Genomic DNA, 14675 nt, shown 5'->3' with positions numbered 1-14675 from the left:
GCCCCCTGCTGGTGCATGATCAATGGGTAAGGACCTCATCATTAGAGTCTAATGCCCTTTTAAGAAGTCATTCATTTACACGAGAGAAGTGCGGAGAGTTCCAAGATGACGCGTAGGAGGCGAGAGGGCAATTCTAGACAGAACGCCGAGCTTCCCGGACGCCGGCCGGGCCGAGGTCGGGGCGGGACTCGGAGCCGGCGGGCGGCGCGCGGCGGGGCAGGCGCGCGCCCGGGGCGCACGGGAGGCGGGGCCGGCGGCGGAAGCTGCGCGCCGGTCACGCGCGGCGACCGGGCTCCGCGCTGTCCCAGCCTGCCGTCCCTCCGCGCGCGCAGGTCGGTTCCTCTCCCCAACCGCGGGGCGCCGCCCGCAGACGCTGCTCCCGGCGGGCCTCGTGCGGCGGCCGGGGCGTCCCCCGGGGCCCTCGCCCAGTCCCTCGGGTTGCCATGAGGCCCGCGTGGCCCTGGGACCCTCCACACCGCAGCCGCGGCGGGACTGCGCAGGGGGTCCCATCTGCGGGTTCCAGCTCGGAACACGCGGCACTGCCTCGTCGGCGAGCCTCTTGGCGACACTAAAAGTGCCAGTGGTGGTGCGTGCGCCCGAGGCAGGTGACCTGGCGGAACCGTCTCGAACTGCTCCAGCCCGCGTTGGTCCTGCTAGTTCCTCCCGGGAGAGGCAGGTCTTTGGTCTGTCACCGGAAGTAGTCGAACGGTGGTTGAAGGGATGAGTGGACTAGGATCACACTGTCCCAAACCACAAAGTGTTTTGGGGGGCTAGCTCTGGGACACTTTTTTAGAGGAGGGAGAGAAATCCTTACCCTTTTTACTAATAATCCTGACTGCTCTTCAGAAGCCTGGTACTGCTGCTGATTTCAGCTTTTGCTGTGAAGGTAGATTTTTCTAACACCATCTTTGTGTGATTTAGCTGTCCACAGGGAATCAAAATGTGGAATGAGAGGATGAAACTAATCCTTTCTTTTGCACTGTTAGGGGTTGCCATAAACACCATTTGTTAAAGAGCATAATTATGTTGGGAAAGTGCCTGATGAGACAATTAAGCTACATAAACACACTGAAAACAAATGAAAGCCAGAAGACGCCCACACCCCTTGTGTAAAGCAATTTTTTGTTTACATAAAAACGACAGCGGTCTGAGCTGCTTTATTACAACAATGTTATTAATGTCTAGAAAAACCTAATAACCATATTTTTATGAATTTTCAATTATGATGGTCACAATATGAAAATCTGCCTACAACCTGAACTAGCCATGACTCCTGCATTCTCTCTAGGTTAGGGTGATGAGGCCAACCAGCAATCCTGGTGAACAGAAGCCAGCGGATTTATGCATTGAGAGCACTATTATTGACACCAGAGCACAGTTTAGCTTGAACTCATAAGCTTGACGTTTGTCTCAGAGTTGGACTCTGTTCACTGCAGTAACCCCCACGTGGAGAACATTACCTGACACAAAATGACCCTCCTCAAATATTTGTTGAATGAACTCATGAACTCATGTTGAATGAACACATTCATTTTTGGTTATGATATTTAAAAGAGGCCAAAATATGATGGCTTGATCTTGAAAGGAGAGTTATTGTCTTATTATTTTGAGATATTTAAATTTCTTTAGTTCATAATATCAAGTGAGTTATGGAAAGATAAGTTGAAAAATGCCATTCTAGAGTACTAAAAAGAAAGTTACCTCCAAAACTTGTGTAATTAATCCATTTTTGACAAAGGAATCAGTCACATTTTTGGCATTATTGAGTAACAGAGTATATGTCAGCTTTCAGTTCAAGGTGCAGAGTCCTGTGAAAGGATTTTAGACTGATTTAGAAACTTGGGAGATCAAAGTACAAGAGGAACTTAGTTAAATAGATGTCATTTGAAGCACCCAATGAGTCCCTTCTGTTTGTTCACATACTGCCGATGGCATGGCCCATAGAGATAGATACCTTTTCTTTTTGCCAGAATAGTTTTTGTAAGAGTCCGCATGTGAAATGATCTCCCTCATTCCCCCTTTTTGCGTTTCCCCAGTGAGTCTCATTTAATGAAAAGATCGTGCTGATTTGTTAACTAGTATAGACCTTGAAAATGGGGATAAGCTAAGGCTTGGCAGTGCTTAAAATGGAATAACACACTTTAATGAAAAAGTTTTACTGACATCACAGAATTCAAGCTAACTTGCTGGATATTTTCTAGTCTTGTCACCGTGTTCATATGTGCATGACCACATATACATGGTTTCCTGGTTGAGTCAGTCTGAGGATTTTATAGTGAAGTGGTCATATTATGACTGCCTGGTTTCCAAAAAGCTATGATGTTTTTATTGTTAATGAATGTGAAAATATGAATGAACTGTAGAGACTGAAATGAAGACTCATTTTTCTTCTATTCTAGAAAAATCACCATGTCTTCCTCCAGACTGGGGCTTCGTTTGGCTGCCTGTTTACTAAACATTTCAGAAGCCAGAAGAAAAAACACCCTTGAGAATGTAGCACAAGCAGCTCTTCTTGAAAAAAATGGTGGGAACAACAGACAATTGAAGCGAATATGTAGTGTTTTCATAATACAGTAATTTTTGTACTCTGCAGACAGTATCTGCAGAACACTCTCTTTCTTCCTACGTGTCCCCCCCTTATTCTTGGGGTGTTGTGGCTTCTGCAGGACTACAGGACACAGACGGATCAGTTACTCAGATGCACACATACGCTCTTTTGCAAATGCCTGCCATGGGCTCGGCAATGCAGTTCTTCCTGTTGGAGAATGTGTCTGAAATGCGCATTGTTCAGGATATTGACAGGCTCCTGAGGAGAATATATTTACATAAAGGTTTAATGATTCCCTCATGGGCCATTTATTTGATCATTAATAGAATGAGCATCATTGTACATTATGCTTTTTATTCAGCAGGTTAAATAAAAAATAAACTTGCCAAATAGCAGCTACTTTTCAAAGCACTCCTGCCGGCAAAGCCCATGGTATCATTATGGCATTATTACTTCTACTCCATTTTCTCTATGTAAAGACTCAGGCAATTGCATCTGAGTGATGTGCGGAAGGTCACTCAGCACTTCAGAAGACAAACCTCGAGCCTGCTTACTCCTGTGACCAGCATTTACTGAGAGAGATGCTGCTTTTCTTTGTACCCTCGCTAAAATGTACGTGCGGTGACACAGTTCTAGATATCATTTGTTTTTACTTTCACACACAGAAAACTGTGTGTGCAGGCTTCTAATCATTTACATAGAAATGCTTTGTTATTAAATCAACAGCTTCTTGGCCACAGGTGAGCATTAGGGCCACAGACCTGATGCCTTTGGCGAGAGTGTATTTTAATTTCTGGTTGTCGTTTTTGATTTGGTTACTGTTTTTCATGATAAAGAATTGTTTTCCCCCAGCCCATTTCTAACGATGAGTACATCGAAGTTACTGTCTTGCAACTCTGCAGGAGCTGGAGATGTCTGTGAAAATCCCTGATAATTGCTGATAAGCAAGCTTCTCTGGAGTCAGGTGGCAGCTGTGCTTTTGCGTTCTCTTTGCGGGAAGAGACTGCATGGGCCCCTCATTGTCAGACATAGTACATCTAATGGGATTGGGTTACCTGTCTCTGTGATTAAGTGAATGTGCAGAGAAATTTGTGGAAGCCACACACTGATAGATGCCTGGGTCTCAACTCACAGTTTTTATCAGCTTATTAGTGGCAGCAGCTCAAATGGAATTATCGCTATTATACTCCATTACAAATACCAAACAATTCACTTCTGCTGAGATTTGTACTGATAGCTCTTCCTGCCAGCAGTAATTTTTTTCTATATGCATGCTTAAGAAATTGCAGGAGAGAGCGTTTCATTTTTTCAGCATTTGATTCAATTGAATCATGAAACTGAGAATAAAAGCTTTTCAGAAGAAGATTTAGGATGAAAAAATAAAATAAAATCATCTCTTTTCTTCCAGGAGCTAGAGTATGTTGAAAAAATACATAAAATAGGAGGTTGTGTGATCTTGTTCTTGCTTCATCTTTCATAGTTTTAAAAATGCAGGGAAGGTAGCACTAGTTAAGAAAATAACCTGTTGTTTTATAAATATTTTAAAGGCATTTATTTTTAAGTGAGTGGAATAAAACTATATCACCTATATTTTTTCTAATTAAGCAATGTGAAAACATTTAAATGGCCTAAAAGGCCTTAGGTAAAGGAATCCGAGTTATAAATTTTAGACCTACCCCAGGGCCGGGCTGTATAGATGCTCATTTGGCTGTGAGTGAGTGACATATGTTTATCTTTTCATGTTATTAAAATTAATGGCATAGGGCTGCTGTAAGCTCTGTAGGTCCTGCATGTAACTTATTTTTCCTCTCCTCTGAAAAGATTAATTGTTAGGCTGCCAGGGGACAGGGCGACAAAGGTATAATGGCATAGTGAAAGGTTTAATTACCGCCTGAAAACTTTTGTCCTTCACTTTGAATTTGCTTTTGTAGGCTTAAGGGGGACTTTTAAGTAGCCTGAACCAGGCTTGTAAACTTCAAAAATAACTTTGGGGTTACATGTAGCTGCCATACACGGGTATGGCAGCTTTCTCCTCCAGGTTACACATTCAAGTGAGTCACAAGCCACTGAAAGCTGGGAGTCCGTTAACATCTGAAGGCTGTTGGTGGCCTCTGAAAAGGAGATGGTGGAGTCAGAACAGTTTCTGACAGACAGGTGCGTGCATCCCAGAAACCTCTGCTTCAGGCACTAATGGGCCTATCCTAGTTTTTCCAGATGTCGGATTTTGATTCAGACAGTTTGATTTCTGGGTTTTGGAAGGAAAAATTGACAAGGCCTAGAAGACGAGGTTGTTAAGGAGCAGAATTTATAGTGATATAATTTGGCAATTGAAAGAAGAGGCTACCATCTTAGACTGAGTTAAGAAAACTTTGGCAGATTCAGTAGCGAGTGCAAAAGGAGTTCTCTCATAGACACCAAAGGCTAGTGTCTGAGCTGAGCCGTCTGGTTATATAGGAAGTCGTTGTAAGAAGTGGACATTTGGGGCAGTCCCGGTGGTGTAGCGGTTAAGTTCTCGAGTTCCGCTTCGGCGGCCCGGGGTTTGCTGGTTTGGATCGTGGGTGTGGACCTACTCACTGCTCATCAAGCCATGCTGAGGCGGCGTCCTACATAGAAGAACTAGAAGGACCTACAACTAGGATATACAACTGTGTAATGGGGCTTTGGGGAGAGAAAAGAAAAAGAGGAATATTGGCAACAGATGTTAGCTCAGGGCCAATCTTCCTCCAAAAAAAAAAAAGAAGTGGACATTACTATCCATGAATTTCATGATTAGCCAATGTCACTTCAAAGGTCACATCCCAGAATTTTTCTATTAAATAAATTTAATTGTATCAGAAGATATAAAGTATTAATGTTTCATCACAGAAAAAAAAATTCTTGCATTTATATGTTGTTTTCTTTACAAAACAGAAACATCCTGAAGTCTCAGCATTCAATGTGTTTTCTGATCAAGACTACAACAGATCAGTCATTCCAATAGCGGCTTCTGTGGATGACTTAGGTAAGATTTCAGTTTCTTTCTTTACGTGTGTCTTTTGATGAAGGGTAGGCTTCAGGGAGACCTAATGCTCTTTAGTCATTGATGTCCTGTGTAAATCTGAATATTCCCCTCCGTTAGGTAGGGAGTCTACCTCAAAACCACGTTGTGTGGTTTTTCTGAACGTGTACATCTTAAGCATTTCTCCTTTCCTCTTCATTCAAATCAACCTTAGGGTGCAAGATTTAATAACATTCTTTCCTTGAAGATGATCACATATCTTTTGTGGTTAAGAAAAACATTTTCAAGTTTTAACCTGTGACGTAATGGTGCTAAAGTCAGCCTTGATTTCACTGAGGAGTTGGCATGGAGTGAAACATGCTACACAGTTGTGTTTTGGGTCGGGAGCCTGAAATCTTGAGTTGGTTCGTGGGTTGAAAAGAAATGAGCTTCCTGTCTCCTTTTGTAAGGTTTAGTGAGACAACTTGAATTTGAAGGATCATAACTGTTTAAACAAAAACCTGTATTATCTTAATATTGTTTAGTAAAAGGTTCAAAATATTTTCAAATAAACTTGATTTCAACTTAGCAGATTGCCTTTGTTCCAAAGGTATGTTTGTTTGGAGAGCAAAGAGCTGACTGATAATTCCCAGCAAACACAGGACAGATTATCTTGAATGTTAATCGTAAGATGTAAAATTTGCTTCTTTGTTGTGTATCTCTTTTGCTAAAGTAGTCATACTGCACTGCTAATGAAAACTCAGAGTAATAACATAAAACTCTTAGGTGTCTATAATATGTATTTAGATATAATAATTTAATGAAAAATCTAATTACTGGACAAGAGCAAAACTAAAATAAATACTTATGCTTTTAAAAATTTATGTTTGTATATATTTTAATATAAATTCATAACACATTCTGAAAATAACAAGGAATTTTATCAGGTTAATTTGATAAAATTGAAAAAATTTAAAGTAGTCAATTGTAAAAAAATACGAAGTTGTTTAAGACTGATAAACATTGCATAATTCCTCCACTTTCGGGAATAAAGAGCTGGAAGAAATGTGAAATTTTATGACAGTTGAGAGATGAAGCGAGGGGAAATGTTGGATCTTTTATTCTTCTCTTATTTTGGATGAAAAACAATCTTTTATATAGATTACAAAAGAAAAACAACTAGTGGGGCAATAAAATTATAACTGCTTCTTTAGATGCGATTGAAAGTTTAATGATTGTTTTTTACAACTTCACGTTTTTAAGGCAATTCTGTTCTGGCTGCCTACTTGGAGGCCTTCCCATCTATTGATATGGAGGTTCAAGAGGGGGGTCCACCCTTGTCTGGGAGCGGTGGACTTAATTCCGATTTACCCTCTCTCTGGTGTTGGAGTGGAAGAGTGTGGAGCCGTGGCCAGAAGTAAGAGAAAGTTTCAGGTAGTGTGATATTCCTTGTTGGAAATCATTTTACAATCACAGCAGCTTGTGACAATAAAATCACTCCTCCACTCCCTGGGAAAAGTCGACCTTGAAGAACTGTGTCAACAGTAAGCTTTCACAGGTTGCAGTGGCACACCGGGTCTTTGTGACTTTCCACCCCACGACACTATGGAGCACTAAATGCTGCGGGATGCAGCAAATCCATCATTTTGTCCCTTACAAATTCACAGTCGATCATGAGGAAACAACAATAGTTTCTAATGAGTTCCTCAGACTCTTCAGGGCAGAGTGAGGGTGTGTTTTGCCCATCTGTGTCCTATTTTCTTGAGCAGGGGTAATGATGAGGTTGAAGAACCACTTAAATGTTAACTCCTACCCCTTTTTCCTCTGATTTTTTTTTCTTTTTTCCCTATGCACAACTCTCTTTAAGATTTGCTTTAGAACTGAACTGTCACATGCTTGATTTCAGCCCCAGGGGCAAGTTTAATTTGGAAAATTTGAGCTATGTCACTTGAGGTGTTTTTGAATTAGGCAAATTGGGAGAAAAGAAAGACCTTTTGCCTGGACTGTCGAGCTGCTCCACGGTTAATTACGAAATGTTGGGGCTCATAACCTTTGGGGAAAAGTCTGCCTTAGGATAATTGCATTCTCTCTGTATGACCTCAGAAATCCCTCTATGATGTGGCCTCATTTTTATTTAATAGTGAATTGTCTAACATTTGGAATGTAGATCTGGGCTCGAGCTGAGCTACATCCAGCACTAGAATTGGGGAATGAGACTTATTTCTGAGGGGGAACCTCACTGCTTCTGCTGCATGTTAATGGGACCTGACAATCTATGGATTATTTCCAGGGGAAATCTTGGCCCAGAATTTGCTTTACTTTTTTTTATCCAAGAAAGAGTTAAAATTCAGCAGGGGGGAAAATACATTTCACACAAAAATGAAGAGTTCAGAATTGTCCGGATCAGAATAATGATTTTAATTGTCTTCAGAACAATTATGTTCAATTACGTTAAATCTCAAATTAGCTAGTACATGAAGTTCTTCATTACAACAGGACTAGTCCACCCCAGATGTTCGTCCTGCGTAGGAGACAGTTGACAATTGGAGGGTCTGGACGTAGGATTTCTCCCTTCCTTTGCCCTTTTGCTTCATTGGCAGCTACTGTACCTCATGATTTAAACATGGACATTTCTAATTAAATGAGAGCTCAGCTGCATTCGTGAACTAATTTATAACATTTGATTTGAAATGTAATAGCTTCAATCTTCATCTGATTAAAAGCAGTCATATACTGTACATGGTTACTATTTTGATGCTCCAACATGCAGTTTTTATTTTTACATTCCCCTTTCTACACAGCTGTTCATCTAATATCATCCAAATTTTTTTAAGTTTTTTTTTTTTGTAACAGCATGCTCAGGCATTCTTATGAGGCAGAAGTATTCAAATTCTAGGATCTTGCTGTTCTCAGAACAGTGAAGGGATGTTTTTCACTAGAGTAACCTCTTCTCAGGGAAACCAACTTTAAGATAATAATTTAACTAACTTTCTTTGGCAAGAAGGGCAATAGAGAACATTCCAGTGACATAAAAGATAGTTAATATTGATATGTATAATTCATATATACTTTGTAGGCAACAAATCTGAATAATATGTATCAGAACTTTTTGACATCAACTGTAAGCTTGCTTATACCTTAAGAAAGGAGTTCTTAAAGTAAGGCCAAAATTTGTGTTCAAAATACTGTCAAAATCATTTGCAAGTTTTTATGCATGTGCATTTGTGTATACATACATAGAAACACATACACATAATTTTGCATATAATTTTAGTTTAATAATTTCTATAATAAAAGGCACAGCAATTCGGAGGCTCGGAGGTGAAAGTGGCCTGGGCTTGAGGACCCACAAAGGACTTCAGCATGGCTGGCTGCAACTTAGAGACCAAGTGGGATGGGAAAGGCATTCCTGGGGATGTTAAGAAATGAAGCACAAGAGAGGTCATCAGAGGTCAGATCATGAAGTCCTATATGCCAGGTTAAGGAGTGCAAACCTTATCCCAATGGCATTGGGAACCATTGTAGAGTTTTAAGCAAGAAAGTGGTATGATTGGCTTTGAATTTTAGAAAGATCACATTGCCTGCATGATAGAGAACAGACAGGAAGCAGGCAGACCAGTTGGGAAAGGCAATGGTAGCCTAAGATAACAGAGAATGGAGAGACTCCATAGGACGTTGGGGGGTGGGGAACAAAGCTGTGGTATGAAAGTGTCGTCACTTAGAAATGGTGGAAGAAAGGGAATTTGGGGGGAAAGAGCATGAACACATTTTTTACATGCTGCCACTTGGCAGGTGGATATAAAATTGAGAGCTAGGAGACACATAGATCTATCTATATTTATTTAAAGCTTGTAATTTTTAAAAAATGTTTTGAATTTTGGTTTTCATTTTCTATAAAAACCATATTTGCTGTATTAAGCTACATCTCATTTTTATCTCTATTATGTCTCTAAAATTTTTCCTCTCCACCCTTTTTCCCTTCCTCCCTCTGTCCTTCCCTCTCTCTCTCCTTTTCTCCCTCCTTTCCTCCCTTTCCTTCTTTTTGTTATCAAATTGCATGTGGCTAAAAGTCAAATGTTCTCCAGGATTTGTTCCAAAAACTCTGAGTACCTACATAACCCTCTTTTCCTCCTCACCGTAGGCACACTGCAGTTTCCTTCTCCCCACAGCCATGGTCTTATTATTTAGGATTCAATTCCAGATGCCTAAATGTCACACTTATATTGGTATTTCTTGTTTTTTCAGTTTTAGGCATTGTCTACTGACTTCTCACTGCAGAATATGAGAATTTAGCTTCTGTTCACCCCACTCCTCACCCCTGACACACACACATACACAGACACACACACTCACTCCCTCCCTCTTACCTCCCAATTCTCCCTCCTCTTAATGTAGTTATATCAAAATTTGGATCAATATTTAATGGTTATATTATTATGACTTTATAAAAATTGTTCACAATGAATCATTTAAAATGTTACTATTATGTTCTTTCTGCACAACTTTTTGTTTTTGCTGGAGTTAATCATTATCTTTTTGATTGTTTACTTAGTTTTTTTAATACTCATCACCTGTTTAACCCCAAACTCTCTGTCAATAACATCTTGCCATGCATTCAGATAGAACATTCCATGTGTTGAGTGTTCTATCAATTTCATCTTCTTAAAGAAATATCTTCTAGAACTCTCTGACCTGTTCCAGTTAGGACTGTTTACCCTCAGTTTATTGAGAATAACTGTCATCATGGGCTCTTCCTTTGCTATGATCCTGGGTGTTCCCATCATCTTTCTCCATGTTGGAGTCCATGTGTTCTCTCTCTCGCTTGCTTTTTAAAAAATTTGTGTCCTTGTTTTTGTGGAACACATCTTCTAGTAGCTTTTTAAAAAATGGGAAATACATTTTTGAGACCTTGCATGTCTGAAAATGCCATTATTCTACCTTCATGTTTAATACTTGGTTGGCTAGATATAGTATTCTAGTATCCCCCAGTCCAGATCCGTTAGAAATAATTTACCTTTATTTTGAATACATTGTGTCATCGAATTCTGATTTCCATGTTGCTATTGAGAATTCTGAAACTATTATATTTCCTGATCTTTGTATGGGATCTGTCATTTCTCTCTGGAAGCTTGTAAGATCTTCACTTTGTTCCTGTGTTCTGAAATTGCTGTGATGAACTTTTGTATGGGTCTGTTTTCATTCATTATGCTGGATACTTGATAGGTCCTTTGAATCCTTGAAACTCTTGTCCTTCAGTGCTGGACAATTATGTTGAATTATTCCATTGATGATTTCTTCTGTTTTCTTATTTCTTTCTGGAAGCCCCATTATTTGGATATTGACACTCTTGCAGTGGTTCTCTATGTTTATTTTCTCTCTTTTTTCTATCACTTTATATTTTTATAATACTTTCTGGCAAATTTCCTCTACTTTATATCCCAAGTCTTCAATAAATTTTTCATTTCTTCTGTATTAGTTTCCAAGTGCTTTTGTTTACTCTCTGAATGTTCCTTTTATTTATTATTTTAAATAACATCCAGGTCTTGTCTCATGAATGCAGTCTCAATGGATAATTTTTGACCTTCTTCCTGCAACAGTGTCTCTTCTCCTCCCTCCACCCCCAGGTTGCTTTTTCTTGTTTGTTTTAAAGGCTTTCCTTGGATGTCTGATGACCCTTGGTTGGCTGTTACTGCAAGAGTGGGCACTAAATGACTGAATGGGTACTCTGAGTATGTAGGTGGAGTCTGGCAGCTGTAGGCTGATCTGGCTGGGTGGTTTCTTTGGGGAACCCCTATGTCAGTAATTTTTTGGTCTTTCCTCTTGGGCTGTTCATGTTCCCCAGAGAAGAGTCTTCCAGTCTTCAGCCTAGCATGTAGACATGTCCATGTTTTAGGAGCTCAGTTGTGGAAGAAGGCTGGAAGAGTCTCAGCATTTAGTTTGTAAGTGTTCTCTAACTTCCTCTCTTTGCTTTAACACCCCTACCCTCAGGTGTGCCCAGTGTCCCCCAGCCCAGATCCGTTGGCTTTTACCTCTTGTGTCTTCTGCCAGGCTGGGGGCAGGGTCGTTGCCTATCTGTAGAGGGGGGTGGGATCTAGTTGCTGCTTAAGCAGACTTCCCGCTGGTCTCCCTGTTTTCAGCTTTGCCTTTACCTTCCCTTCCAAAGTGAGGCTGCCAGTTCTGACCATTTTCAGGGGCCTGTGCTGGAAGTCAGGTTGCTTCTCTGCTGTCCCTCTCGCTAACTTGGGTCTGCTAAATCACCCCCCACTCATATCTGCTCTTTGAGTTCCAATGCTATTGCCTCCTCTTCCTTTTCTGTCTGTTTGAGCAAGTCAATGCTTTTAAGAAATATGTCTTTAACATCTTTTTCTGGGGTTTTTGGAAGAAGTGAAAGTAAACATAGGGATCCACATTCCCATCTTTACTGAGAAGTCCCTACTGCTCTCATTCTTCTTGGTGATTTTTAATTATCCTGAATCCTTCAAGAACAATGAATTCACCTAATTTAGAATCACTGGTAAATTTACAGGAACATTGTTCTTTTGTCTGATGTGTAGCTCAGTATGGAAGATATTTAGTCTCAATTTCTGGACTTCTATAAATTTTTTATAGACAGTTTCTCTGAAGGATTACTGTGGGCCATAGTATTTCCTGTACGTTTTTCAGTTCTTCCTTCCTCAGTGTTTTCATGTGTGGAAGCCAGTGTCTCTGAAACATGACTTTGTTTCCCATTCACATGAACCTTCATGAGGACTGAGTGAAGATGGAGGGGAGGGGTCAGGGCAGAAGGTGCTCAGGCAAATTCTCCCAATAATTTGCCAGTGAAAATGGGCTTACCCAACATGTAGGTTCATAATATTCAGCTTTAAGAGTCTGTAGCATAGAATTTTGGAAATGATATGGAAACTTACTTTTTGTTTTGTGTCATTAATCAAATGAAATAATGTTTGTACAATGCCAATTGACATTATTTAGAAGACTGGAAAGCTAAAGTGCCAGCTAAGTAAGTTATAGGAATAAAGAAATAACTCTTACATAATTGATTTTGATTTTTTTAAATTTATCTTAAAATATATAAAACATTAATGAATTTGATTAGAATTATCAGCCTCGTTAGATGTTTTTTCGAGTATTTTTATGAGTTGGAGGACATGTGCCATGACAAATTCACACGATGTCAACACTTGTGTGATAGTCTTGAGACCCTTTGATTACCTTATTACAGATTGTCAAAACATGGGCTGATCTGGCAAATCAGGAACAACTTTTCACTTCAAGAATTTTCCACTCTGAGTCTCCAGTTGCTATGGAGATTGTCTCATAAAACAGCCTTGGATTTGGTAGAGATTAGTCAATTTAGATCCTAGGTTCTGATACAATTCTCTTACCCATCAGCACTACCCTCATTGCCATGGCATAAAAACAATGGTTGATTTTACAAGCGTAATTAGCATATTTTTAGGATGTAGCATTTAGTTTGAGACTTAAAGGATACTGCCACCATATAAAAAGCTGAAAAAACAAGGGATTGTGCATTGGGAAAGTACTTAAAACATTAAGATTGATCTCCAGTGACTTTAGTACGTTTTATATACGAGGGAGAGTTACCAGGTTGTTCATAAATGCAAAATGCTACAGGCTTAATAAATGCAACAAGATTATATCTATCACCATAAAACAGGTACTAAGGAGGAAGGAAAAGGCCAAATGGGAGAACTGCGGTAAACTAACTTATTCTTCCATGACTGGCAACTACCAGTGAACCCACGCAGACTTGAAGAAGCTACACTCCTTTCTCTCACTTGGGCTCTGTGGTAGCCTGAAGTCCAAGCAAGTTAACCCCCCAGGGGGCAACCCTTGACCAGTGGGGGACCTGAACTCATAGATGAATGCGCTCATCTTCTGTCTCTGAAACCAGTGATTCTAAGGCCCGTTCTGGCAAGATCAAGCCCCAGCTGCTCACCGCAATGACTGATAACACGCCCTTGTATTGGCTTTCCCTCCTTCCCTGTTACACTCTTGATGTATATTGCACAGGGTTTATTGAAAATATTGACAAGAATAAATGTACTATAAGAATCTTCCAATTGGGGTGAATAGGTGGAGTGCATAAAATCTTCACTGCCTGACAGTACACTTCTTGTAATTATTTCCTAGTCTAGAAGTTAGTTCTAAGATTTATAGTTAAAAACTGGGAGACCCCCTCCCTACCTCCACTTCACCCAGGGTGAAGGGTCTCTTAGAATACTTAGGATTAAGTCAGGGGTCACTGCGGGAGACATTAACATTCACCCCTTACTAGCAAAGGCAGCCCTGGGGGGCCTCAGAGTTTGGGGGCTCCAGGTTTTCTGGTTTTGAGTAGGTATCTACAGCACCCAGAGATAGATTTTTTATTGTTGCTGATGGTGTTTTAGAGAATGTAGTCCTAATAGGGGATTTATAGCCTATTTGATTGATATGCTAACTTTTCAAGCCCAGGACCCCTGATCTTGGTGATGCTTTTCCCAAATTCCTTTTCCTTTTTATCCCTGCTTCCTAGCATTTACAGTGACTTCTGGTGTCAAGGCTGCTAGGATTACAAAGTTCTGAAGAAATGACATAGTGATGTTAGTGGCATCGATGGGCCTGTAAGATTAAGGACACCAACCCAAGTCTCTCCACACCCTCATGTACCCATCAGCCCACCCACCTGGTCTCCATTGGTCAAGTGAGGGTGTGCTTCTCAAGAGCCCCAGAGCATGTGATAATAGTAATGATGACAACATATGATCATAACATCATTGTTAATTAGATTAATTATCGTTTATTATTTGACTATTAAAATTGCATATGTTAAATAACTCATTCTCTAATTCTAATTAACCAAAAATATTTAGTAAGATAATATCTTGGGATATTAATTGTTGTGCATTTCTTTCCCCCACAGCCTGTGCATGACTGTTTCCTGGACAGTCTGAGTTATCTGCTTCCTTGAGGGGTATGGAATTGTCATAGTGAGAATGAGGAAGTAACAGTCAGTGTTCACATGTGAATTTTTGACAACCAAAAGGAAGGCATTGGGAAAGCAGGGCACAGAGTTTATTCCATAGCAATAGAATAGGGAAAGAAGGAGGCCACCGCACTCCCTGCCCCAGAAAGATGAGGACTGGGGGT

At 40.3% G+C, this 14675-nt stretch overlaps 1 protein-coding gene across 1 annotated transcript in view; it reads left to right on the top strand.

Moving 5' to 3' along the window:
* Positions 1 to 564: 564 nt before the first annotated feature.
* Positions 565 to 14675, top strand: part of FTCDNL1 (formiminotransferase cyclodeaminase N-terminal like) — a 70935-nt gene continuing 56824 nt past the window's right edge. Inside the window, 6 exon segments of the mRNA XM_058549519.1 lie at positions 565 to 886; positions 2400 to 2524; positions 4043 to 4047; positions 5459 to 5549; positions 6789 to 6850; positions 6852 to 6959. Coding sequence (XP_058405502.1) covers positions 2410 to 2524; positions 4043 to 4047; positions 5459 to 5549; positions 6789 to 6850; positions 6852 to 6959 — 381 coding nt within the window. The 5' untranslated portion in view covers positions 565 to 886; positions 2400 to 2409.

Source organism: Diceros bicornis, chromosome 10, assembly GCF_020826845.1.
Source record: "Diceros bicornis minor isolate mBicDic1 chromosome 10, mDicBic1.mat.cur, whole genome shotgun sequence".
NCBI classification, from domain to species: Eukaryota; Metazoa; Chordata; class Mammalia; order Perissodactyla; family Rhinocerotidae; genus Diceros; species Diceros bicornis.
Note: the sequence above shows the minus strand (reverse complement) of the source record. Positions and strands in the feature narration are given on the sequence as shown.